The 24,429-nt window shown below is 52.0% G+C and overlaps 1 protein-coding gene across 8 annotated transcripts in view; it reads right to left on the bottom strand.

Moving 5' to 3' along the window:
- Window positions 1-244: 244 nt before the first annotated feature.
- PAX2 (paired box 2) overlaps window positions 245-24,429 on the bottom strand; it is a 93,785-nt gene continuing 69,600 nt past the window's right edge. For 5 of the 8 annotated variants that reach the window (XM_025396794.1, XM_025396800.1, XM_025396795.1 and 2 more), the window contains 5 exons: window positions 23,125-23,300; window positions 20,522-20,648; window positions 5,447-5,548; window positions 3,109-3,195; window positions 245-2,662 (listed from right to left, as the gene is read on the bottom strand). In XM_025396794.1, coding sequence (XP_025252579.1) covers window positions 2,586-2,662; window positions 3,109-3,195; window positions 5,447-5,548; window positions 20,522-20,648; window positions 23,125-23,300 — 569 coding nt within the window. In that variant the 3' untranslated portion in view covers window positions 245-2,585. Of the gene's footprint in view, window positions 2,663-3,108; window positions 3,196-5,211; window positions 5,295-5,446; window positions 5,549-20,521; window positions 20,649-23,124; window positions 23,301-24,429 lie in introns of all 8 variants that reach the window. The other 3 variants (XM_025396793.1, XM_025396797.1, XM_025396798.1) reach the window with 2 other exon arrangements.

Here is a 24,429-nt window from a genome sequence, read left to right as displayed (position 1 = left end):
GTTTCGGAGAGTAAGAACTTCCTGTCCCAGGGCCAGGGTGCACGGGGGAGGGTGGCTACTAAAGGGCAGGCTTGTCTCGGCCTCCACCGTGGTTCAGCTGCCGCCAAGGAGGTCTCCGCAAAGGAGTTGGAGGTCGCAGTGGGACTGTAGTTGGGAAGATCATTGAAGGGACTTTTGGGGATCCACCAATGGAGGGGAGGCCCATCTCAGAGACAGGGAGAGACAAACTTGGAGCCATGGGGAGTGACATACAAAATTTTATTCTTTCTTTATTATTATTATTATTATTAATTTCTTATGTGCACAAAAGAAAAAGAATGAAAACGAACCAACGCGCTGAAAGTGGCCGGGGAGACCAGAACCGTCCGGGGAACTTTTAGCAGGTTAGGCCTGGGCCTGGGTCCGGGGCCTCTGCCCGGCCAGCCCCACAGGACTGGGATGAGTCGGACCTTGGACCTCGGCGCCCTCGCCGCCCCGTTCGGGCCACTGGGGCCTGGCTGGGCGCCGGGTTCCCTTAAACGATTCTCTTTTCTCTTTTTCCTTTTCAAATAAAAAAGGCTCGAAGGGGAGAGAGATCTGGGCGAGGACTCCAAGCCTTTTCGGATTTGTTCAAGGATTTTTATTTATTTATTTTCACTTTTATTGACTTTGTTTCTGTTATTTCGAGTCGTCACGATCCACGGGTGAGGAGACATGCAGGGCGCATCGCCACTACCGAAAGAGCAACTACGGGGTGGGGCGGGGCGGGGCGGGGCGGCCCGGCCTTCGGCCGCACCGGGCGCGCGGGGCACGGCCGCGAGGGGGCGAGCCCGGGGGCTGGAGCTGCCACTTCGGATCTAGCCTGCGGAGACAGGGCGGCCGGGCCAGGGCTGGGAAGAGAGGCCGAGGAAGGAACAGAGACAGACAGACGAGAGCGACAGAGACGGAGAGAGACAGAGACAGAGCGAGAGAGAAGCGGAGAGGAGAGAGGGGCAGAGGGAGAGAAGGGCAGGGAGGAAAAAGCGAAAACACGGAATTACTGAGAAAGAGCCAACAAAACAGGCCAGAGGAGTCCACAGGACCATGTTCGTCATTTTGCATAGAGATTTCTTTTCTTTCGTAATTTTTTTGTAACATAAAAAATGCCCCCCTCCCGCAGGACGTGCTGTGCTTTAATGGGCCTGTAGCTGTGTTCCCCCCTCCCCCCCAGCGAGCGGCGACTCTCACAGCACAGACAGAGGGGCGTATCTACAGGCAGGGCTGGCGGGCGACAAGGGACTCTATGGGGCCGGGCGGGGCAGGGCGGAGGGGGAGGGGTTATGTACACCGGGATTCGCCTTCACACAACACACACCATCTTTCCACAAAGCAGCAGCCTGGTGGCCTTTTGTGTTGTTTTGTTCCTTTTTGCAAAGACCATCATATTAAATAAATGTAGACTTTTTGTGGTTCTGTTCAGTTCCTGCCGGAGGAGGAGGCTGGGAGGGGGTGGGAGGAGTGGAGTGGGCAGCCCCTCACTTCCACCCTGCAGCAGCTCAGACGCCAGCTCAGAACCGGTTCTTACCACCGGCAGATTGAGAGTCTGTGTCGGGGGAGGGGGAATCAAGTAACTGCTGGAGGAAGATCCCAGTCCGCAGCCTATGGAAACTGGTCCTGCGGCGGTCCCGGATGAGCATCCGATGGGGCTGCGAGTCAGGGAGGAGGATGCAGGGCGTCGAGGACGGGCGAAGGACGGGCAGGAGGGGAAACTGGGAGGCCAGCAGGTGGAAGAGACGCTGAGGTAGGGGCAAGGCAGGGCTGAGAGCCGGGTCTCGCAGCAGGAGGTGCCGGGCCCTGGGGAACTAGGCAGTCCAGGTGGAGCAGTGAAGAGCCGAGAGCCCAGCTCGGTCGGTGCGGGCTGCTGGACCCCTCGCTCCTTGGGTCCTAACCTTGGAAAGACCTGACGACCCCAAAGCCCGTTCCTAGAGCGGGACCCCCACTCCCTCATTCCACCTTCTGCGGCAGGGCACACCCGGAAGGCGAGGGCAGTCCGGCTGGCACTGGGGGTAAAGAATTTTCCCCAAGGATTCGGCAGCGAGCTCTTCCTACTTCAGTAGAAAGTCGTTTTGTTCTTAATCTCCTTGGCCCAGCCCCTCCAGCGAAGCCTCCCGGCGCCCAAGCATCCGAAGCGGGTGCCTGGGGCTGGGCCGCGCTGCGGTCCGCGCTGATTGTGTGTCACAGAAACTTACGGCGCGCGCCGGCTGGTCGCGCCCGAGTCCGGCCGGGTGGCTGGCGGGCTTCGGGGCTGGCTCGGTCGAGGCCGGGGCGAGCTGGGCCGAGTCCGCTTAGCGGCGCCGCGCAGTCCAGGCAGGCGGGGAGGGGCGGCGGGCGGGGTTGGGGGCGGTGAGCCCGGGCCTGAGGGTCCCGCCCGCGGCTCCACCCGTCCTGTCCGGCCTTCGAGGGGGTGATGTGAAGGGTTGCGGGTGTCCTGGGATGGGGTGAGGCTGGGGCGGTGGCCGGGAGGCATCGCGTCGGGTCGGTCCTCCCTCCCTCCGGGGTGGGGTCAGACGGGGACGATGTGGAGGCCGAAGCTGTCGGCCTGAAGCTTGATGTGGTCCCCGCGGTAACTAGTGGCGGTCATAGGCAGCGGCAGCAGCGGCAGGGGCGGAGCCCCGGGGGGCGGCACTATAATAATAAGGGGAACCTGGAAGTTAACACAGGAGAAGAATGGGCTGGGTGAGAGGACAAACAGGAGAACAAAAAAGGAAAGAAAAGCAAAGAAAAGACCTCCCCTGGCTGGGGTCCAGCGGGATCCGGACTGGGAGACCTTGGCTGGGCGGTGGAGCCAGTTGCCCTGGAGAATAGTTGCGTTCACGGGGCATGAGAGGGACCCGATCCGGGGAAGCCCGGCTGCGCACCCTCCAGGGGATCCGAGGGCGAGGGCGGCGCAGAGCCTCGAGCGACCAGGGAGGGGACGGGAGGGCAGGAGGTGCGGGCGTCCTCAAGGGGTCCCCGGGCCTCAGTACTGCACTAGCAAACCTGTCCCCCTGGCCCGGCCGGGCCCCCAGAGGTCGGGTCGCCGGGAGTGGGACCGTGCCCAGAAGCCGCGCGGCCGCGCTGAGCCGCCGGCCAGCCAGGTGGCGTACTCACTTAGTAAGGCGGGGTTGCTGAATCTCCAAGCCTCGTTGTAGGCCGTGTACTGGGGGTGGCTGTACGGGTTGCCGGAGAACTCGCTCCCTGCGGGAGGGTCGGGGAGTGGGGATCAGACGCGTGCACGCCGGGGCGGACCCCACGCGTCCGGCCGGTGGCTTCTCCGCCCGCTCCTCCCTCCGAGTCTCAGGCGCAGGTGTCGCGGGCAGGGTAATAGCCTGGCGGGTGGGCCGGGCGGAGGTGGGGCGATCACCGCGTCCGCGTGGGGAGAGCCCGGGGAGGCGGGAAGCACCGACGCGCTCGCACACCCACGGGTGGACCCTGTGGGCGAGTGCCCGCCCCGGGCTTCCCAGCGGAGGTGCTCGCGGCCACCCACGAAGGGTTTGTACTGGGGCGCGTGCACCCTGTCGCGCTGGGGGCCAGGGCTTTATAGAGGCCACTCCAGTTCTAGGAGGCATGGCCCCCAATGGGCGGAAATGGGGGTGGGGGACGGTGGCGAAGAAAGGCCTTCGGGACACTTTCTCCCAGAAAGTCCTAAGAATGGCATCAATGCGCGGTGCCAACGCAAGAGGTGGGGGCTCTGTTGGGAGACACCGCCCTCCCGCTTTTCCCTCTAGAGGCTGGTTGCGTGGGCTACGCGGCAGGGAATGGAGGCGGCAGGAAGCAGGTGAACTGCCCGCTGGTCCGCGAGCTGTGAGCAGAGGGCCCGTGGGTTGGGAGCCGTCGGAAGCTGCCTCCCTCCCTCTGCGGGAGAAAGGCCAGGCCTCCAGGTTTCCCCCTCGCCCTTTCTCCTGTGTGATGACCCCAGACTGTTTACAGTGATCCCTAACCGCGGGTTAAGTAGAGGAGAAGGGGCCCCTCTCTGAGAGGGAGCTGGGGTGGGGGTGGGGGATGCAGCCACTGGAAAGCCTGTTTATTGACGAGGAGGGAAAGCATGCGTGCAGCAGGATAATGAGCTTCTGAGCTCAACTGTGACCAAGAGGAACTGAGCTATCTCCTTCCCCATCGCTAATGAAACAAGTGTAATTTCCTCATCAGCACTAGATTCTGTTTAACGACTCCCCCCTCACCACCACGAGCTCTCTGCGGCTCCCTCTTCCCCACCTCCCTGCAGACTCCCTGCCCCCACTTCCCCACTCTTCCCTCACCCCCACCTCTTTAAAACCTCCTCCAACCCCCACCTGCTCACTGCTGGGAGCTTCTCCCTAAAATCTCCTTGCCCCCCAATAAGGCTTCTACTTCCCTTCCCCTAAATCTGGGCAGGAATCCCTTTACCCACACCTCTAACTCCCTTCAGCCCCTAGTCTATAAGACCCAGCAGCAATCTCCCTCTTTGCCACTGTCCCACCCCAAGTTCTGCTTACCCATGGTTATCCCTAAATGTCCCTGGATGGATGGGGCCAACCACTCTCTTCTATCCTCCCCCTTCCCCATACCAATGAGAGTTGAACTTCAGGGAAAGGCCATATAGAGGGCGGCCAGAGGGAGTGAGTTGCTGGCTGAGTGAGTCTAACCCTTCTTAAGACAAGAGTGTTTTGGTGTTTGTGTGCATAGGAACTTCAGCTCTCTTTGGCTTCAAGCCCCTGCTCCCAATCTGGGGATTGGGGATGGGTATAGTACAACCTCCAGCTGCAGTCACCAGACGTTAAATAGAGCCTCTGCCTCTCTGATCCAAACAACCCAAACCCAACTCCTCTGATCAGGGATGGGTCAGAGCCCCAGGGGAGCAATGGAAGGCTGGGTGCCTCTGAAGAGGTATAGGGGTGTTCTAGCCTGTCTCGCTGCAGTGAGTCTCCCTGGTTCCTGCCGCAGCCTGATCTCCATTCCTCTTAGGGACTAGCTCCCTCCTGCCTCTGGGTTGGCGTTGGTTCTCAGCATTGGTCTTCCCTTGTGTCTTGGTGTGGACCAGGGTGGCTTTGTCTGAGTGACTGACATGCCCCTGGAAATGGTTCTTGGCTCCAAGTTTCCATGGAAACCAGGGCAGGCTCTTCCAAGCAGTGTCAGCTGGCTGGGGTGGGCTGGGCACTGAGGGTGGAGCTGAGGCTGAGTGCTCCTCGGGCACAGACTTGGGTGGGTGGGCGCTGTGGAGGGGCCATGACATACAGTGGGTTGCACACAAGGGGGCACTTCTGCAAGCTTCCTCCCAGGCTTGCTCATGAGGGAGGATGAGGGACCAACTGCAGCCTCTAGGGAGAGAGAGGGACAGAATAGCAGTGGTTTGCAGGGAGGGGACGTTGGGTCTCCCCCCACCCCAGCCTCAGACTACAGACCATTCAGCAGCTCACCCACAATTTAGTTCCCCCCACCTAGATTAGGCAGCTGCAGCATTGTCACCTACCAGGCACCATTCCTGCCAGGGTGGAGGTGGGGTAGCTTCCCTGGCCAGTGGGGGGCACGTGAGGGGGGTAACCAGGCAGAGTGGTGCTCGCCATGTCACGACCTGGAAAAACACAAAGGGGAAGGAGTGAGGCCTGGAAGAAAGGGGCCTGTCTCTACTCACACCAGGGTACTGCATGGAGAGGAAACTCTTGGAGAGGAAAGAGCTCTGTGCAGACGTGCGGGGGTACGTGTGCCGTTCTGCACCTGAATGCGCAAGTCTGAGTGTGCCTTTGCATGTGTCTAAGCTAAATATCTATGATCAGCTGTATGTATGCATCTCTGTTTTGTATAGCTCTTTGTGTCTCTGTGCATTTGTGTGTGTGTGTGTGTGTATTTGCCTTTGCCTGTGTCTCTGTGCATTCCAAACCCAGATGGAGATGGGAGGGAGATGACCTGGTTTTACTCCTCCTTCTCAGCAAGATATTCAGCTGTGGTCTCTCCAGTAGCCAAAGGGACCTCTATCATCTTGCTTATCTTTCCTCTCCCTAAGACCCCATCTTTCCTTCAGGCTTGGAGGACACCCCACCATCACCCCTACAGGGAGTGATGGCTATTCCTTGTCCTCTCCAAGTGGAGCTGCAGGTGCTGGGCCTGGCAGGTGTGGAGAGCAGGGGGCCAGCCAGTGAGCTATTTTGCTGTTAGTGTTTATGGCATTTACATGATAGAAAACCACCCTGAAGTGAATCAGGAGCTTTGAGCCAACAGTGCAAGTGGACCAGATAAAGTTCCAATGAGCAAAATCTGTTCCCCCACCAGCTGCTGGACTTCTGTCCCTGGAGGGCTCTCCAGCTAGAGCCTGGAGGGTGGGAGACAAAGCGAGTCAAGATGAGAGTGCTACCCCTGGTCCACAGACATGTCCTCTGGGACACAGCTGCACATGACTGGGCTCCCTTCCTTGCCTGCACACTCCATTGCTATGAAGGGGTCACCACCTCCCTTTGCAATTTAGCATTTTCTGATCTTTAATAATAATTTGCTTTCTCCCCTCTGCTATAATCCCTTCATCCTCTCCTGGACCTCCTGGAACCCCCTTAACCCCTCCAGATTCCCCTTATCCTCCTCACTAGCCAATGCCACTCTACCACTCTAATGCCTCTGTCCATCCTTGGGAAGGCAAGGCATGGCTGCAGAAAGTCACAAGACTATGCATATCCGGGCCCATTCACTTTCTTTTCGTCAGCTGGACCATAGTCATTAGTCTCCCAGTGGCTATTCCAAAGCATCTCTCTCTCTTTGCTACACTCCCTTTGAAGAGGGCCTCACCTCCCTGCATTCCAGAGATGTATGAGTTTCCTCACCCCTTCCTTGACACATCTGAGTGATCCATCCTTCCCTAGCTATACAGAGCTACAGCTCAGGTTTTTGCATTTCTAGCACCCTGCTGAACATTTTCCTTAGCTGTCCCTCTGTCACCTCAAACCTAACTGGAATAAAAACAGATTCATCTTCCCTCCGTCGGTTCTTATGATCTTGAAGATCATAAGACCAAAAACTTTGGAGTCCTTCTTGACATAGCCTTCTTCCTCTCATTCTAGATGAAGTTAGTCACCAAGTATTGTCAATTCTCCTTGGCAATGTCTGTTACATCTGCTCTATTTCCATTTCTTCCACTACCTTCATAGCTCAGCTTTTAAGCACCTTCTTTTTGCCACACAGTATTTTTGCTTGCATTCCCTGCCTCCACATTCTTCCCCTCCTGTCTATCCTAAATGTGGCTGCTTGGCTAGTCCTCATGAAACATTGCTTTCATCACACCACTTCTCTTGTAAAAACCGTCGCTGATTCCCCGTAGTCTATAGTTTGAAATGAAACTCTGTGGCTTTTAAAGCTGCTAAGGTACTCTCTCCACCCCACTTAAGATTCTCACCCCTCCTGGTTTAGTTTGACTGTTTTTATTGGCTTGTGTGATGTGAACCTCCTACGCTTTTGCCATGACCTTTTCTTCTTCCTTGTCGTTTTCCTCTCCTTCCCCCCGAAGTCTTAAAATCCCTACCATTCTACCCACCAGGGAAATTTCTCTCTTCCAAACTTCCACAGCATCTGTGCTGCATGGTTTACCATGCCATTATATATCATAATGCATCAGCCCCGATAACATAGCTTGCTTCTTCAAACAGATCATAAGCAACCTGAGGGCAGGACCCTGTCTTCTGCTTTATCCTGCATAGTTGAGAACATGGTAGATGCTCAATAAACACTTGTTGATTAATCCTCCATCAATCTATTGCACTTAACAGCCAATTCCTGATGGGTTATAATTTTTTTATTGTTTCATATATATTGGTCTCCTTAAAGAAGTAAAGGCTGGGATAAAATGTAAATATTAGAATATGCTTTTTCTTTAAAAAACAATTTAAACAATAGATTATGATTTTTATAAGCTGATGAGAGGTTTACAGTAAGGGACTCATATATTGTGACTTTATCATGCAATAGAATGATTTTCCTCTATACCTGTCTAATATAGCCAATATCTTACATTTCCGAAAACTCGAGAACAAGCAGAGTAGAACTGCCAAATACGAGATCAGTTTTGACTCCTAGAGAGACAGAAGAAAGGATTTGTGTTTGCCTTGATGTGGGTTTTCTTTTATTGACTTCTGTTGTCAATGAAAGCTACACTCCTCCTGACTGTCTCTTAGTGGAGTGGACCTGAAGTAGACAATGACAGCAATATCAAAATCAATTCCTAGAGAGATTAATAATATGGCACTTATTGGTCAAAAAAGGCCCAGGACAGGATCGAGTTAGGGAAGATGCAGGGGTTTTGAAGCTAAACAGATAAAGAAACCTAATTCCTCCTTCCCTGTCATCATAAAGTCTGCAAAGCAGCCAGGAAAAGGGGTGTGCCTCTTTCTTAATAAATAGGAATTTAAATGCATCTTAATTTCGGTTTTCAGTTGCATGATTCCCACAACCTATCACCATGAATTCCTTATAATCTAAGGTTTTGTCACAAAATCTCCTACCTCATTTCAGGAGGAAGGAAGAAAGGCTGGATGACTAGAAAGATGTTTCTAGCTAACCTGGATGCAGTCTTATTGGAAAGTTTTATTTCCACTGGCTTTCTCTCTTGCAAAATGGCAGCTTCCCTCAGGTAGGAACTTTCGCATGCTGAAAGTCACCCACTGGACAGTTGATTGAAAGGCACATTGCCAAATTCTATTTAGAAAACTGAAGCTGGGCAGTGCCATGTAGAAATTTTAAAAATGTGAAAGAAGAGTCCCAAGACTAGGAAAAAGCAGGCAAGCTTCCTCGTGTTCTGCATACAGCTGTGCACCTGCTGCTGCGGAGTCTATAACACCAGTATCACCACAAAGAGGTACCCTGTTAAGGACCCCTGAGCCACTAACGGTGCTGGCCACTGCATACAAAGCACTCTCAATTGCTTCATTAGCACACAGGTGACACCTAAAGAGCAGAAAAAAATTGACCAAACTCTTGCCAGAGCCATATATTTTTCTGGAACACCATTGTCAATAATGGAAAACACATACTGCAGGAAGTTTTCAAATTACTAAGACCGTCATACCATTTGCCCAGCAGCATTCTTTGAGCAAGCCTCTTTTAGTGAAAGAATATGAATGGGTAATGGAATCTGTGCAAGAAAGAATCGACAGAGCACTGGGCCTTGCTGTACTATACATGGGTGGAAAAATAGGAGTGCAGACAGACTCTAAAACTGTACAACAGCACAGCCACCTCCGTTATACCAACAAGCAAAAGCACAGAAAAAGGAGAAAACAGCTATGTGACAGAATACATCAGTTATAAAATACGTGCCACCCAACAGAAAGCAGTAGAGGATTTTCGTTGCTCACTGACAATGGCCAGTAACATAAAAACAGCATAAGAAATTATAAATGGACAAAAACCCACATACTATTACAAGAGGATGGGCATTTCATGTTGGACGCTTGCTTTCCAAGGTACAAAGTTGTTTTTTGTTTTTCGTTTTTTGAGATGAAGTCTCGCTCTATCGCCCAGGCTGGAGTGCAGTGGTGCGATCTTGGCTCACTGCAACCTCCACCTCCTGGGTTCAAGTGATTCTCATGCCTCAGCCTGTAGCTGGGACTACAGGTGTGTGCCACCATGCCTGTCTAATTTTTGTATTTTTAGTAGAGACAGGGTTTCACCATGTTAGTGAGGCTGGTCTCGAACTCCTGACCTCAAGTGATCTGCCTGCCTCGGTCTCCCAAAGTGCTGGGATTACAGGCGTGAGCCACCACGCCTGACCAAGGTTACAAAGTTTTTAAAGATGAAGAGCCTTCCAGATGATGAGGTAACTTCCTTGTTTCAAGGGTGAGACAATGAAGGCACAATGATGCATCACGGTTTTACCATGACTACATAGCTAATAAATGATAGAGCCAAAATTTGAAGCCATGTTTATACCACACTGCCTTTTAATAACACGAAGCCAGATACTCCCCAAAAGAGCCAAAGAAAAGGAAAAGAAGTCATCTGACAAACAAAAATCTCATATCGTCATGGTTGTTGATAAAAAGGACTCAGAGAACAAAATCCCGACGCCAAAAGTCTGTAATAAAACTCCATGGGGTGGAGTATTAATTTCCTGCGAGAATTTTCTGAAAAACAAAGAGGGTCTTCAAGAAACAGTGGTAGTGGAGAATCTTAAAGTCCCCAGAAGTGTTCAAAGCACTGTACTTGATGAGGATATCTTCTCAGTTCAACTGCAGAAGTCCCTGAAGATTCTACAGCCAATTTCTACAGCAATCACTACATCTGCATCAGACAGTGCACTTTCGTCAGACATTCCTTACCAAATGGGCCAGATCAAATCAACTGTTTTGGAGAATCTAAGTGCAGCTCCTCTTACAAGTACAGAGAAAAGCAAAGTGAAAGCCTTTATTAAGAAAGTTGAAAAATTGTAGTCATCAGGTAATTTGCGCTACTTTCACTATCAGGTCTAAGATTCAAGGTCAGAGCTGTGTTTCTACTTGTGCCAGGACTAGCTAGCATTCATCGAGCACCTACTAGATGCTGGGCAGTGTCCTTCGTATTTTATATGATGTATTATCTCATTTAATCTTCATATCAACCCTATGATGTTGATGTTTTTATTTTTATTTTTATTTTTATTGAGACAGGGTCTTGCTCTCGTCAGCCAGACTGGAGTGCAGTGGCACAATCTCGGCTCACTGCAACCTCCGCTTCCCAGGTTCAAGTGATTATCCTGCCTCAGCCTCCCAAGTAGCTGAGATTACAGGCACCTGCCACCATGTCTGGCTAATTTTTGTATTTTTTAGTAGAGACGGAGTTTCGCTATGTTGGCCAGGCTGGTCTCCAACTCCTGACCTCAGGTGCTCCGCCTGTCTCAGCCTCCCAAAGTGCTGGGATTATAGGCGTGAGCCACCGGGCCCAGCTGTTGATATGTTTTTAACCTCCCCCACCTTTTTTTTTTTTTTTTTTTTGAGACAGAGTCTTGGTCTGTCTCCCAGGCTGGAGTGTAGTGGTGTAATCTCCACTCACTGCAATCTCTGCCTCCCAGGTTCAAGCGATTCTCCTGCCTTAGCCTCCCAAGTAGCTGGGAGTACAAATGCCTGCCCCTGCACCCAGCTAACTTTTGTATTTTTTAGTAGAGACACGAGGTTTTGCCATGTTGACCAGGCTGGTCTCGAACCTCAGGTGATCCACCCACCTCGGCCTCCCAAAGTGCTGGGATTACGTGAGCCACCATGCCCGGCCTTTAATCCCCAGTCTATAGATGAGAAATAAACTCAGAAGGGCCAAGTATAATGTCCAAGATTTCACTGCTAGTAGATGGCAGAAACTGGATCACAGAACAGGCTGTATACTTGGGAACTGATCCTGGAATGATATTATTCTTAAATAGTGCAGACCCAGAAAACAGATAGATGTTTGGTCCAGGAAAGTAATATGGGATCATGCTAAGTGAATCTTTCCTATAACAGAACATCTTGTCACTTCTTGTTTCTTATGTTTCAATTTCTTCCACTTTTTTACAGTGGTGGTTTTAAATTGGGGTTAACTGATGCCTTAGGAACCCATAGATCACTTCAAGGGGTCTATATAAATCTATATATAAGATGTTATAGACATTATATATCTGTATCTTTCTGTGTAGATGGTATATGACTTTTATCATATTCTCAAAAAATATGGCTTAAAGATTAATAAGCACTCTTTATAAAAAAAAAAAGCAAAAGAGCCCCGTTCTTTGGCATAAGACACTGATTTGTTTGCAACTACTTGAATTGTATCAATAAACAAGATGATACGAAGCACAGCAAAATAACATGTGAAGTAGCAGGGAGGTTTATCTCAAGTCAAGGAAAATGTCAGCATTCAGAAGATCAAGGAAATAAAAAGGACGCCACGAAAGAAGCAGAAACTGCTGCTCATGATGGCTCAGATGAGACTTATTAGACATAGATTTATACAGCAAAAGTTCTATCGAGGAGTTCAGAGATGCTTTTCCTTAGCATCTTTCTCTGAAAATAAGCACTTTTGCTACCCACTTGACACTGTGGAAGACCCTAAGGCCAGAAAACATAACTCTTGTTTTACTACCCTATCCTCAAGTTCTGTCTGCTTCTCATAAGGTAGCGAAAATGAAGACATTAGATTTCTTCAAGGCTGGCAGTCTGTGCCTGCATTTGACATAGGCATTTATAATACTTACAGGAATACACAGTTATTAAATTTGTAATTGCTGCCTAAATATATAAATGCATAATTGGTATTTACTATAACAATTATGAGCACCTTATGACCAATTCAACTTATATCTATTACACTAAAGTAACAAACTTTAAATCCACACAAGATGTTTTAAAAGGAGAGGAAAATAATTATCTACATATTTCCTTTCATTTCTTATTTCCCAAGCTTCCAGATCCTCCCAGGATTTGATTTATCCTCTGGGGCAGAAGGGACTATGGGACGGCCCACAGCACCAGGCTCTGCCTCAGCCCCATACCCTACCTGAGGCTTGCCTGCTCCGGGTTCCAGCAGAGGGGGCTGTGCCTACAACTCAGGGTGGCTGCTCTTCCAGTTGATCTCAGCTCCCACTGACACCATGAGACCCTGGTCCCTGGTGTGTCCTAGGCAGGGATGTTACCCAGATCTGCAGGGGCTTAGTGAGGTCTACACCTTGAGAGCCAACTGGCCAGACACAACCAGTCATGCTGTTTCCATTCCCTCTCCCAGCACCCTGCCCTCCTCTGAGCTGTGTAGCCTGTTGGCTCAGGGCCTCACAGGAGGCGGTTTCCTTCTAATTCAGCTGGACCATGGATGGAAATGCAGCTTCAGCATCCTAGGATAACACTAGGGAGTGTTGGGGAGAATCACACTTTCAAAGGGCTGAGAAGGAACTTGGCTATCTTCTAGTCCAACTCCCTCATTTTACAGAGGAGGAAACTGAGGCTCAGTCCTCTTCCCAGTTCACGTCCCTACGTTGACTTCTCTGGCTCCATGAGCTAATCACAAATGAAGACTGGAGTTGGGCAGGGGCTGGCACTCAAGAGGTTGGGCCCAGGCTCACAGATGGGCTCAGAGCATGAGAGACCCCCATGCTGGGTGGGCAGAGGTTAAGCCTGTTTGCACAGTCTTCTGATACTCCAGGCCTCCCAGTTCCTCTCTGGCTTTATTTTGTTCTCTGAGAGCACTGAATTGTCAGCTCTAATCCTTCCGAAAGCGCAGTGTTTTTCAGGCGCTCTGTGTAAGTGAAACCCTAATCCCAAGGAAAACGGCCACTTAAGCCTCTGCAGCATTAGGCTGTTCTCCAAGCCCTGCAGGATTTCCTCCTTCCCTGCCTGAGAGCCCAGCCACCACCACCACTGGGGAGAAGAGGGGAGGATTCAGGCTGAAGGCACGCAAAGCCCTCTCAGAAGTGACAATAGTGACGGAGCCTGTCTCCCAAAGCTCAGGGTTGCAAAAGCACTGGCTTGTTTGTCCTGAGGCTATAGCTAATTGTGGAGGTGGAAGGGATTCTGGCTACCCTGGGAAAGGAGTGGGGGGTCTTCCTGTCACCTTGGAGGTGACCGGCCCTCTGGGGGAAACAGGTTTTCAGGTCTTGCCTAGGTGGCTTTGAGGCCACTGGGACATTTCTGAGCCCTTGGTACCAATACATGCCTGTTTCATTGGGACAGCAGTCTTTAGGATTTCTGGTCATTCAAAAAATGTTGGGTTGACTGACCTTACTTTTACTTAGCCAACACTTTCTTCTTAAAAAGTACCAAATAATGGACTAAAAAGCTTAGTGCTGGGAGATCCCTTTTTTGGAGAATTCCCCTGTGGGACACATCAAGCATCTAAATGACATCTACAGAAGCTGGAAGGGTCCCCGTAACCTAATGAATCGTGAAAGCCGTGGCCAGTATTCTCAACTGGGCAATCCTTTATTGGCCTGAGTTGGCTATTGTCATGCACTTGATAGCAAGATCATTGATTTCTTAGAAAATATTTTGATTCAAATTCAGACTGGCCCCTTTCTCTCTCTCTGATCTCTAATGATCAAGTGAGGCCATCCTTGGAGGAAAAAGCATTCCATTTGGCATGTTCAGCCTTTTGGGCCTCACAGACAGAGGGAAGAGATGAAGGGAGGAGGTAAGAAGAAAGGTCCAAGGTTATGGGCCAAATTTGAGCTCAGCGTAGAAAACACCAGAACTATATCTTTGCTAAGACACCCCAAACCCTTCCTACCTTTGTCACCCTCCCATCGATGCTCCTCCCTCTGCAGCCCCGTTCTCAGCCTGGGTACTTCTGCCATGGCACCCTTCTGGGGAGGGCAGCCCAGCAGCACGGGGTGGCTGGTAGGCAAAGACAAGGACATGGGATCGGGACCTGGGATTGAGGTGGCACAGCTTTTATTCTGGTCAAATTTGGCCTGACTCTGATCCCGAGAGTGGATTAGTGCCTCTTCTTTTCCATATCCTTTACCTCTAGCAGTGGACTAGGAGGAAGGGAAAGAGGCCTGATCCAATGACTCCCTAGGCTGCAGGCCCAGAGCAGCCACATATCCGTCAATGTCTCATTGCTATGGAAATGCCCCTGTAATTAAATCAGAGCTGAGGTTGGGGGTTGGAGGTCCTTGGGGATGTGGCTTGCAGACTCAGGGATGTTTGGAGGAGGCTAGCCTCTTTTCTTGGGACCCTCACAGCCTAAAGGAAGGGTCTAGGGCATGTGAGCATTGAGAAGCAGCCCTCTGGCTTGTTTTGGCCTCCACACTAAAGGGCTCTCTGACTTGCCACATGTCTGAAGTTGTCCTAGCCCTCTCCTTTCAAGGAGAGGAACTGTGATGTCTGTGCCCTAAATTCCTCTAGCTAATCAGGGGCTTTGAGCTGACAGACAAGACTAGGAGACACCCAGCCTCCTTCAGAAACATTTCTCAGTCTTTATTGCACTCTCCTCCCCTAGGGGCTGGCCAAGGGCTAAGCTGTTTGTTTTATGGAGGGAAATGCAGTTGCATTGGAAGGGGGTTGTTAACTACAGGAAAGAGGCAGTTCCTGGAGGTCCTCAGGATGCCCTGAGTAGGAGGAGGAGGTTTCCCAGGGTCCACACCTCTATCTGCTAAAAGGCCACTTTGCTAACCATCTCAGATGTGGGCCAGGAGGCCGAGCTTCTGAGAGTTGGCAACCCTTTCTCAGAAGCTACACCCACACTACTCACACTGGTCCTGCTGCTGTCCAGCTGTGAACTTTGCCTCTCTGGCCTCCCCCACCTCTGCTCAAATGAGCCAGCTTCTGGGAGACCAGCCTTTTCTGCTCCATCTTCCTGCCTTGGGCACTTCCCTCTTGGGCAGCATCTACATCTCTTCCTGGATCTTAGTTACAGCTTCCTTCAAAACTGCAGTCTTCAGGAATTAAGAGTCATTTCTCCCAAGCTCTTGAATAAAACCACCTTCCCCCAACCAGGATGGGGAAGCTACTGAGGCTTCCCACCTGTCCCCACCCCACTGGGGAGAAAGGTACTGTCCCCATCTCTAACTCTCTAATGTTCAGACATTTTCCCAAAGAAAACATAAGATTTTCTGCTGAGGCTTAGCAGTCTGGGAGCCTGGATAAGCCTGGAACAGGCTCTACTTTCAGAGTTGCCTGAGGCTCAGCTCTTTCCATGCCTCCTGGACCCCACACCAATAATCTATAGGTGTGGTCCTCATTCTTTGCCCTTTTTGATCTCCATTATCTGACAATTTGGTGAGCAGGGGTGGGAAGGGACTAGGGGATCTGGATCTGTGATAAAGATACAACTGATACTTCCTTTCATCTTTTTTAGAATATTAAACTTGCTGAGTTTACAGCGCTTTTGGACTATTCTATTGTCTTCAGTTCTTGGGGGATGTTAACTGTTCTGTTTATTGCTTCTACTAACTTTCCCTTTTGGAAGTTTGTGTTCACATGAGATGTGTACTTTTTCATAGTAAGCTCATCATTAGTGGTGGCTTTTCCCCCCACCCACCCTGTGGGAGTCCCATGTGCCCTGGATTGTAGAATGTCTCTACAAAGAAGGTTTCTCATTGCTCCTGGTGGGGTTTCAGAATGGGTAACTATCCTGGACAAATTTTTATGTAAGTTCCTGGCTTGGGTTTCCTGCGACATACTCATGGTATAAATTTAGACTCTGATCTGGCATCAGGCTTGGGGTCTCCATGTCTCATGGTGGCATTCCCTGTTGCCCCCGCTTCCTTGTTTCCCTGGGCTACTGGGATGAGTGTATGTGTTTGCCTTTCACGGACAATGTGATCCCTGTTCTGTCCCTTGCTTTATGCAGGATGACACTCAATTCTAGCTTCCTGATTCCCAAAGTCACGTTCCCTGACTGGTGTGTTACAACCCCATCCTCTCCCAGTCGGCGTCTCCCTCTCCAATACTGATCTGGCTTTGAGTTCCCCTCGATTTCTGGCACCAAAGAATGAGGTTTGCTGTGTATTAACATTTTTGTTGTTATATTTTATTCAGTTACGTTTTGGTGAGTTTAGCCTGCCTGGGTCCCAGACCATCAATCTCCTTCCTCCTTTACCTCTCTGTGACTAAAACAAGGGCGATGAGAGCTGCACTTGCCCAAGGCTCGGCTAGTGTGCGGCAGCAATGCCCACTAGAGGCCAGTGAAGCCTGCTGGGTGCAGTGGCTCCAGGGGCTGGTGTTTTGCCTAGTTTCTAGAGCAAGCTTGTCCAATCCACAGCCCGCAGGCCACATGCTGCTCAGGACAGCTTTGAATGTGGTCCAACGCAAATTCGTAAACTTTCATCTAACATTATGAGGTTTTTTACTTTTGTTTTTGTTTTTAGCTCACCAGCTCTCTTGGTGTTAGTGTATTTTATGTGTGACTCAAGTCATTTCTTCTCCTTCCAAAGTGGCCCAGCGAAGCCGAAAGATTGGCCAACCCTTTTCTAGAAAGCATGGAACTGCACAATCTCTGACTTTCCCCAGCACTGTCCCTTGCATCTGGGCTCTCTCCTTCAGGGTGGACTCGCACTGTGTCAAGGGACTCTCTCATGCTCAGAAACATCCCCAGTGACTTTGGGAATCCTGGAGTAAGTTCTCGTCTTCTCCTCCCAGATCAACATCACTGCCAGCATCTCTGCGTGCTCCTCTGTCACTGCAGCCCCAGCCAGGCATGGGGAGGGAGGCAAGGTGAGAAAGCCATGGGGAACAGGGGCTATCTTTTCTACCAGGGAAGGGAGACTTTAAGGAATGAAGGCTCCAGCATGTAGCTGGAGCCAGAGTTCTCACTGCAGACGCTCTGACCCAGAGGGCCCTGGGACTACTGAGAGGTGGATGGCAGCCCCCTGGGGTCCTTTGGAGGGTCAAGAAGGTGGTGAAAGGTACCAGCCACAGCCATCCAACCTGAAAAAGCCTGGGGCCAGAATGCCCCTGACCCATTCTCTCATGTAGCTGGTCCCTTTTTCTTTATCACTTAGAAGAGACTCGGCTCCGTTCCAGACCAGCAGCCTAGAGCCGTGGGCTGGAGAGAAGAGATGCCGCTGAGCTAGAGCAGCCCAGCGGCGGAAGGGAAAGTGGGTGATAAATTTAAATAACCAGCTTGACTTGGCAGCTTGCTGAGTTGTGATGCAGTGAAATTAAAATCTCGGCAGAACTTGCAAACACTACCCAGCAAAATCAGTCTCTCTCCTTGGTTCCCTGATGGAAGGCGGCGAGGGGAGGCTACGGGGCTGAGCCCTAGCCTCTGGCAGCCACCCTTGCTTGCAATGTGATTAGCTGTGTCCTGGCCCACTAGGCCCCACTCTCCCCTGCACACAATAGTCCAGGTTCCTCTGTCCTCTCAGTCCTGACCTTGTGGAATAGCTGCATCAAGTGGCTGGTGAAGTTTGAAATCAGCCTCCAGTGCCAGGAGGTGGCAGGAATCTCAATAAGGTCTGGCTTTTCAGGTTGGGCTAGGGCATTCCCTCATCCCCTAAGGTTTGCAGCCGTAGCTGCCAGTCCTGGGAAAGAAGATGAGCAGGGTACCTGAGACATGGAGGATGAAGAGGGCTCCTTGAACACCTTGGCACTCCTAAGTCAGGCTATGAGCACAGGGTGACCTAACAGCTCCCTTACCTTTAGCACACACCTCCCCAGCATCACCTACCCACCTGAAAGAGCCTTCTTTTCTCTTCTCCCACCAAAGCCCTTAATATTTGCCAAAAAAAAATAAGTTTTTAAAGACTCTTTGAGGGCAATGTCCACAAATATACTAAGGACCTCTCTCAAACACCAGTTCTACCTGGAGCCCGGTTCTCACAGATGCCAACATATTTCTAGAAGAACTCACCCAAAGTCCATTCTCCTGTTTCTGTTCTTCTTGCATCACTGCTCACTACTACCCACAATATCCTGGCCTGAAGGCCAACACGCTGGACCCACTGCTGAGATGGCCCATGGAGTCTGAGCAATGCCCCATTGCTCACCTTGACAGTACCTCTAGCAAATTCAGTTTGTCCCCATAATAAACACATCATAAATCATTCATCTTTAATAGATTATGCAAATTAGGAGGATATAAAATCAACAAAGATCAATAACTGCAGCAGTTTAATTGCCAGCAAAAACAGTTTAAGAATGAGCATAATCTGCAGCTCTTTCTTGGGTAATGGCGCTATTAATCCAAACACTGGATCTTGGCCTAAGTGTGGAAAAATCATTCCCTACCCCATCCCCATCTTCCCTCCCCCACCTCTCCACACACTTCTCTCTTTTTGGTAATTTCCAGTTTCTGAGAGTTTCCCCGTCATTACCACTGGTGAACAGCTCCGAATGTTAATGGTTCTGCTTTTGTTACTCCTCGCTTGATTGAAATGTCGCATACAGATTGAGATGTTAGTGCTAACTTGCCACCTGGGAATGTCAAGCTGGGTCTGAAATGAACTTTTCTCACACTTGGATCCAGATGGATCAGCCGGAGATGTTCCCAGGCTGAGCTGGGACTGTTCCAGGGCCATGCGGGGGGAGGCGGGTGGGGGCTGCTCAAGGTGGAGGCACTTCTCTGCACCAGCCTCTGGGTCTCCTACGGCAGGAGCCCTACCCTGAAGATCCATATCTCCACCCCAGGAAGTGCTCGCCTTCTGGACTATGGCCTGAGCACTGGGCAGCACATGGGGTTAGAGAAGTCTCCCAGGTTCTCTTTGACCAGTGCTTGGAGTGGCCATCTTTGGGAAGTGACCACTGTACCTCTGAGCAGGTCAGAAGAAAGGTGGCCTCTGCCTTGGGTCAGAATACCCAGCAGGTCAGAGAGCTTCCCAGCTGGGCAAAGAGTGGCTCATGCTGAGGGCCATTCGGTCATGGGCTATGTCCTGGCCCAGCTAACCCAGCTAAGGTCGTCACTCCCGAAAGCCCAGTCCAGGTCTCCAACACTTCCAGAACTCAACCTCTGACTCCCTAGCCAAAGATCTAGGCTGGAAACAGTTGTACCAGTACATACCCCTTAGGGAGAGGCTGGGAAAGCTGACAGGGCTCTCCTAAACCCCCAGGTGGAGGCTGGGTGGCCACTGAGCCCAGCTCAGGCTCAAGTGCAGCCGCACTCAGACCAGCTCCCAGGCAGAACCAGGGCCCAGTTCTAGAGTGCGCTGTTCCCTGTCTTTGCTGCTGGCTGTGCAGCCCCGCTGCCGGGTCCCCAGGCCGCCTCCGCTTGCCTCGCTCTGCAGGTAACGCCTCAGTGTCTCCCAGTCCCCACCGAGACCCTTCTCAATCATCCTGTCTCCCAAGGAACAAACGGCACATTGGCTTTAGTGTCTCCAGAATAATTAGGTGAATTTTAATAACACCTCAATGTGTGTCTCTCCCACTTGGGCAGTCTCCTGGCCTGGAAACCCTTCTGCAGTGGCACGCGCCTTCCACAGGCTGGAGCTCTGCGGCCTTCCCTGGACCCCACCTCCCCTTCCAAACTAACTGGCCCTGCTGCTCTTCATCTGTAGGGGCTCCTGGCCATGGCGCCCCTAGCTCTGCATTTGATTGTGGGCCAACCCTGATCCTACCTGGCCTTGAAATCAAGCCTTGGTGTCAGTGACTTCTCGGGGAAGCAGGAGGAAGGCTGGAATAATTGTACTCATCTCAAACTCCACAGAGCTGGGTGCCATGCCCTCAAGCCCAAAGCCATGGTCACCCACACTGCCTGGAGGGAGTGGGAAGCGGGTCCCCCAGGAGCCTTGCAGACACATGTGTGGAGGCTGGACACTGGGTACCCATGCTCCACTCTCACCAGCCTCACTTATTTGCCTTCTGCAGATGTCCCCACAAGAGGCTCATGATTCTGGGCAACTTGGGAGAGGGAAGAGAAACAGGCAAAGGGAGAGGTGAAGGACAGGAGGAAGAACTGGCAACAGCCCCTCCTAGCATCAGCCTTTCCAGGTTGAAGCCCACAGACACCCTGACCCCAGTTTTTTTCTCCCCACATCTGCACACACCTGTTCAGGAAGCACCCTAGTTTTAGAAGCCTCGTTCTTTCTGTAAATATCATGGTGGGGGATCTGCTCATCACACTGGGCCCCAGATGGCATGGGCTGAGGCACCCTCCACTGAACACGGTGCCCCCACCCTCCTGGAAGCCCCCTTACCAGTCACAACGGGGTATGTCTGCGTGCCTGACACATTGCTGCCCAGCTCAGGGTTGGTGGATGCAGATAGACTCGACTTGACTTCATCAAGCCCAGGGGTCAGGGCTGGGAGGGAGTACTCGTTCCCCTGGGAGGAGAGAGAAAAGTGACAGCTCTCTATTGATGCACACACAGAGAAAGGGCTTGGTGTGCAGATGGGGAGGAGGAACGGGGAGCCCTCCCAGATGGGGTAGAAAGAGATGGTGGGACAGAGGGGAGATGCGGGGGGGCTTGGCGGATGATGGCAAGCTTTGTGTGGGTAGGAGCAGACCTGACTTGGTGAAATTGGAGGCGCGGCACCCTTTACACATTTTGGGCAGTTATGCCAGCACCCTTTATGTTTCTGTAGCATCTCCTGCCTAAGCACCCCCGAAGGTAGGGTGTAGTAGTGGGGATCCCCTTGTTGAGAGACATGGGATGTCGAGGAACCTTGGGGAGGAGGGGGAACCATGGCATGACTGGCAGAACCAGTAGCTAGGGGAAGGGCCTAGTGGGGCCTTCAGCCTGGCACTGCCGGCTGCTCCGGTATGGGCGCCCCTTTTTTAAAAACAAACAATGACAGCCCCATGGGCCCCTCGCTCTCTGCCTGTGCACTGGGGTGTGAAATTGGGGAGGGGGAGAGTCCACATGGCTAACAGAAGGGTAGGAGGGGGACAGTCATTGACTCTGAAAGGGTGTCCTGCCCGAAACACTCGGGTAATTGCCTTTTTATTGTAGCCACGGCCAAGCCAGACCCCAGAGCTGGGCAGACCAGGAGCCTGCACAAAGCAGGAAAAGTTGCTCTGATTAATATTACGTTAAATTAAAACTGATTTTCTGCTCTTTCGGGTCCGTTTTTTCCCTTCCGCTTCCTGGCCCCCCCAGAGTACCCCCTCCCCTCCATGGCTGGACGGGATTGCCTCGTCATTTCCAATTCCTTCTCGTATTGATCTTCCTGTAGAAATCAGTTTTGTAATTAGCTGCAAATTAGGCCTTCTACTGGGGGTGAAGCTGCCCCCTGATTTATCACCAGAGTAATTCGCTGTGATCGGAGAGAAATTAAAATGAACTCAATTAGGCTTCGGATTTGCTTTATGGGCCCTGCTCCGAGTTTCAGGGGGAAAAATGACTGTGCTGGTGTTTAATAGTCTAATGAAAGTAAATAAAGGTTATTCATTGTAATACAGCCGGGGACTCAGGGAGGGTGCACCGAGCCGCCCGCCTCGGCCGGCTCCTCCTTTGTTGGTTTATGGCTCAGGGCACCTTAAAAAGACTTTTGATTTTTGTTTTATGAAGACAAACAGCTTATGGGATAAAAGGACGGGCGGGGAGAAAGGCTGGGAGCTATTGGAGTCTTAGAGTGGAACTGTAGTGTGCGAGGCTGTGGGGCTGCACTGATGTGCATGTGTGGGAGCGTGTGTGTGTGCATGCAAGCACAGCAGTGCTGTGTTGTACTGCGACCGTGGGCCTGGCCTGGGCCGCATGTGTAGCAGGGATGGGAGTGTGCCCCTGTGTGTAAGCAGGTGTGCTGGGGGCTCTACCCAGCGTATGTGGTTGGAGGCATATGCTAGGGGTATACTGAGCTGGTAATCTGGGGACAGCACACACCCACTGGCTCCATGCGGCTACCGGGACATGCTGTGAGTACCGTGGGCTGTGGGTGGGGGAGCAGGTGGACAGTGGTGTGTGAACACAGTACCGTGGGCTGTGGGTGGGGGAGCAGGTGGGCAGTGGTGTGTGAGCACAGTACCATGGGCTGTGGGTGGAGGAGCAGGTGGACGGCGGAGTGTGCACAATACCGTGGGCTATTGGGGGGAACAGGTGGACAGTGGTGTGTGAACACAGTACCATGGGCTGCGGGTGGGGGAGCAGGTGGACAGTGGAGTGTGAGCACAGTACCATGGGCTGTGGGTGGAGTGTGAACACACGCACACCAGCCCATGGAAAAGTTCGGAGGCGGTTTTTGCGTTGTGCATTTTGCTGGTGTGTTGTATGCTGTGCCCCATGCTGTGTGTCCTGGGCTGCTCAGTGTCTGCAGAGAGTGTTGGGTGTAAGTGGTAAGCTGCCAGCCTACCTAGGGTTCCATCGAATGGCTGGCTTGGGGAGCAGGAGGCAGGCACAGGTGGGCTCTCCTGACACTGGGCAAGGAAAGCTCCCCAGGCTAGCATAGATTTTCTGTAGGACCTGAGGGGCTGTGGGCAAGGGACACAGCAAGAGGATGTTCCTGAGTACTCCATGCCAGAACCACGGAGAAGTGGAGCTAGAAGGGACTTGACAAATCCTACATCCAAGCCCTTCATTCTATAGATGGGGAAATTGAGGCTCTGAACAGAGATGATTTACCCAAGGCCATACTCTTGCATCCAGAACTCATCATTTCTAATTACTATATACAGACCATAAAGATTTGTCTTAACGATACTATACTGTCTCGTGTAAGCCTGTTCACACTGCACACACACAGAACACACGTGTGTAACACATACAATGCTGGCTATGCACGTGGTGTTTGGTGAACGAGTTCTTGAGAGGCCTTGCTCTGCTGGGTCCTTTCTACTTCTGCAAGCAGAAAACTCCCTCCTCACCTGTTCTGATTTGATGTGCTCTGATGCCTGGAAGACGTCAGGGTAGGAAGGACGCTCAAAGACCCGATCCAAAGCTTCCAGCTGCTGCTGGGTGAAGGTGTCAGCTCGCAAGTGCTTCCGCAAACTGTCCACGCCACTCTGGGAATCTCCATTGGGGACTGAGCCCTCGGACACATCTGGAGAACACATGGACACTCAGGGCATTAGCGCCAGGCCAGCAGAGGCACAGGAACAGTGCAGGGCAGAGAGGTGGGCACCCGGCCCTGGAGCTCTGCACCCCTATGGGACCCCCTACTCTCAGCCCTAGGCCAGTGGGGCTGACACCAGAGGGTAGCCCTGCCTCAGAGACCTGGCTGAGGAAGCCCAGGGAACAGAAGGACCTGAGGACCTGGTAAGAGATGGAGTGGTCACACTGTGGGGTCAGGAAGGATTAGCCAGAGGTGGAGCCAGCGGGCTTCCAGGAGCCAGCTCCCCAGGGCATGTCTCCCTGAACCACCCCCTGCCCCCAAACCAGGGCCAGCCTGGGGAAGAAAGAAGCTGGGTGTCTCAGACGGGCATTACTGAGCCTGTGGAGAATTGAACTCGGCTCCGAGATGAATTTCAGTTCCACTGATTCCAAGGGATGAAAACCATCAAATTTCCAAGGCCGAGTGTAACCTGGAGACTGGGTGAAGTAATTAACTTCGCCCTGATGGAGGAGGGGCTCTGAGGCAGAGCTGAGGCACTCTGCTTGGGTTGGGCCAGGACTGAGGCCAGAGGGAAGCCAAGCGGGAGGAACGAGGTGTCGCTAGAGCAGCAAAGCTCCCAGTTGGACAGAGCCCACAGAAGGGCCCCCGTGGATGCCGCTGTGCCCCAGCCACCTTCTCGGCCTCTGTCTCCAACCTGGACCTGGGCTTAGGCCTCCTACAGGAGCCAGTTTCTTGGTTACCTGGTTCCTCCTGCAGGTCTCCAGAGGGAGCAGAGACTTGTCACACTGGTGCCCGCTCCCCCTAGGCTACAGGTCAGTCCTGTTTCCATGTCCCCTTTCCCCAGGTGTTCTCAGCCCTTCCCTATCCCTGCCTCCAGCCTCAGTTCCCTGGCATTTTCAAGGTGTACAGTAGGCAATGTGCCTGCTCTGCAGCCTCTCCCTTAACCCACACCTTGCAACTCCCCACAGTGGGGTTTCCCCAACAAACCCTACACCAACTTGGTCACTCCTGGGCTCTCCTCAGCCCAAGACCAGCTGAAGAGCCTTGGGCCTGGGGCCAGCCCAAGCCGGAGGCCCCAGGGTGTTCCTCTGGGACTGTTATATGTATCAGTTTATAG

Source organism: Theropithecus gelada, chromosome 9 (assembly GCF_003255815.1).
Source record: "Theropithecus gelada isolate Dixy chromosome 9, Tgel_1.0, whole genome shotgun sequence".
Taxonomy (NCBI): Eukaryota; Metazoa; Chordata; class Mammalia; order Primates; family Cercopithecidae; genus Theropithecus; species Theropithecus gelada.
Note: the sequence above shows the minus strand (reverse complement) of the source record. Positions and strands in the feature narration are given on the sequence as shown.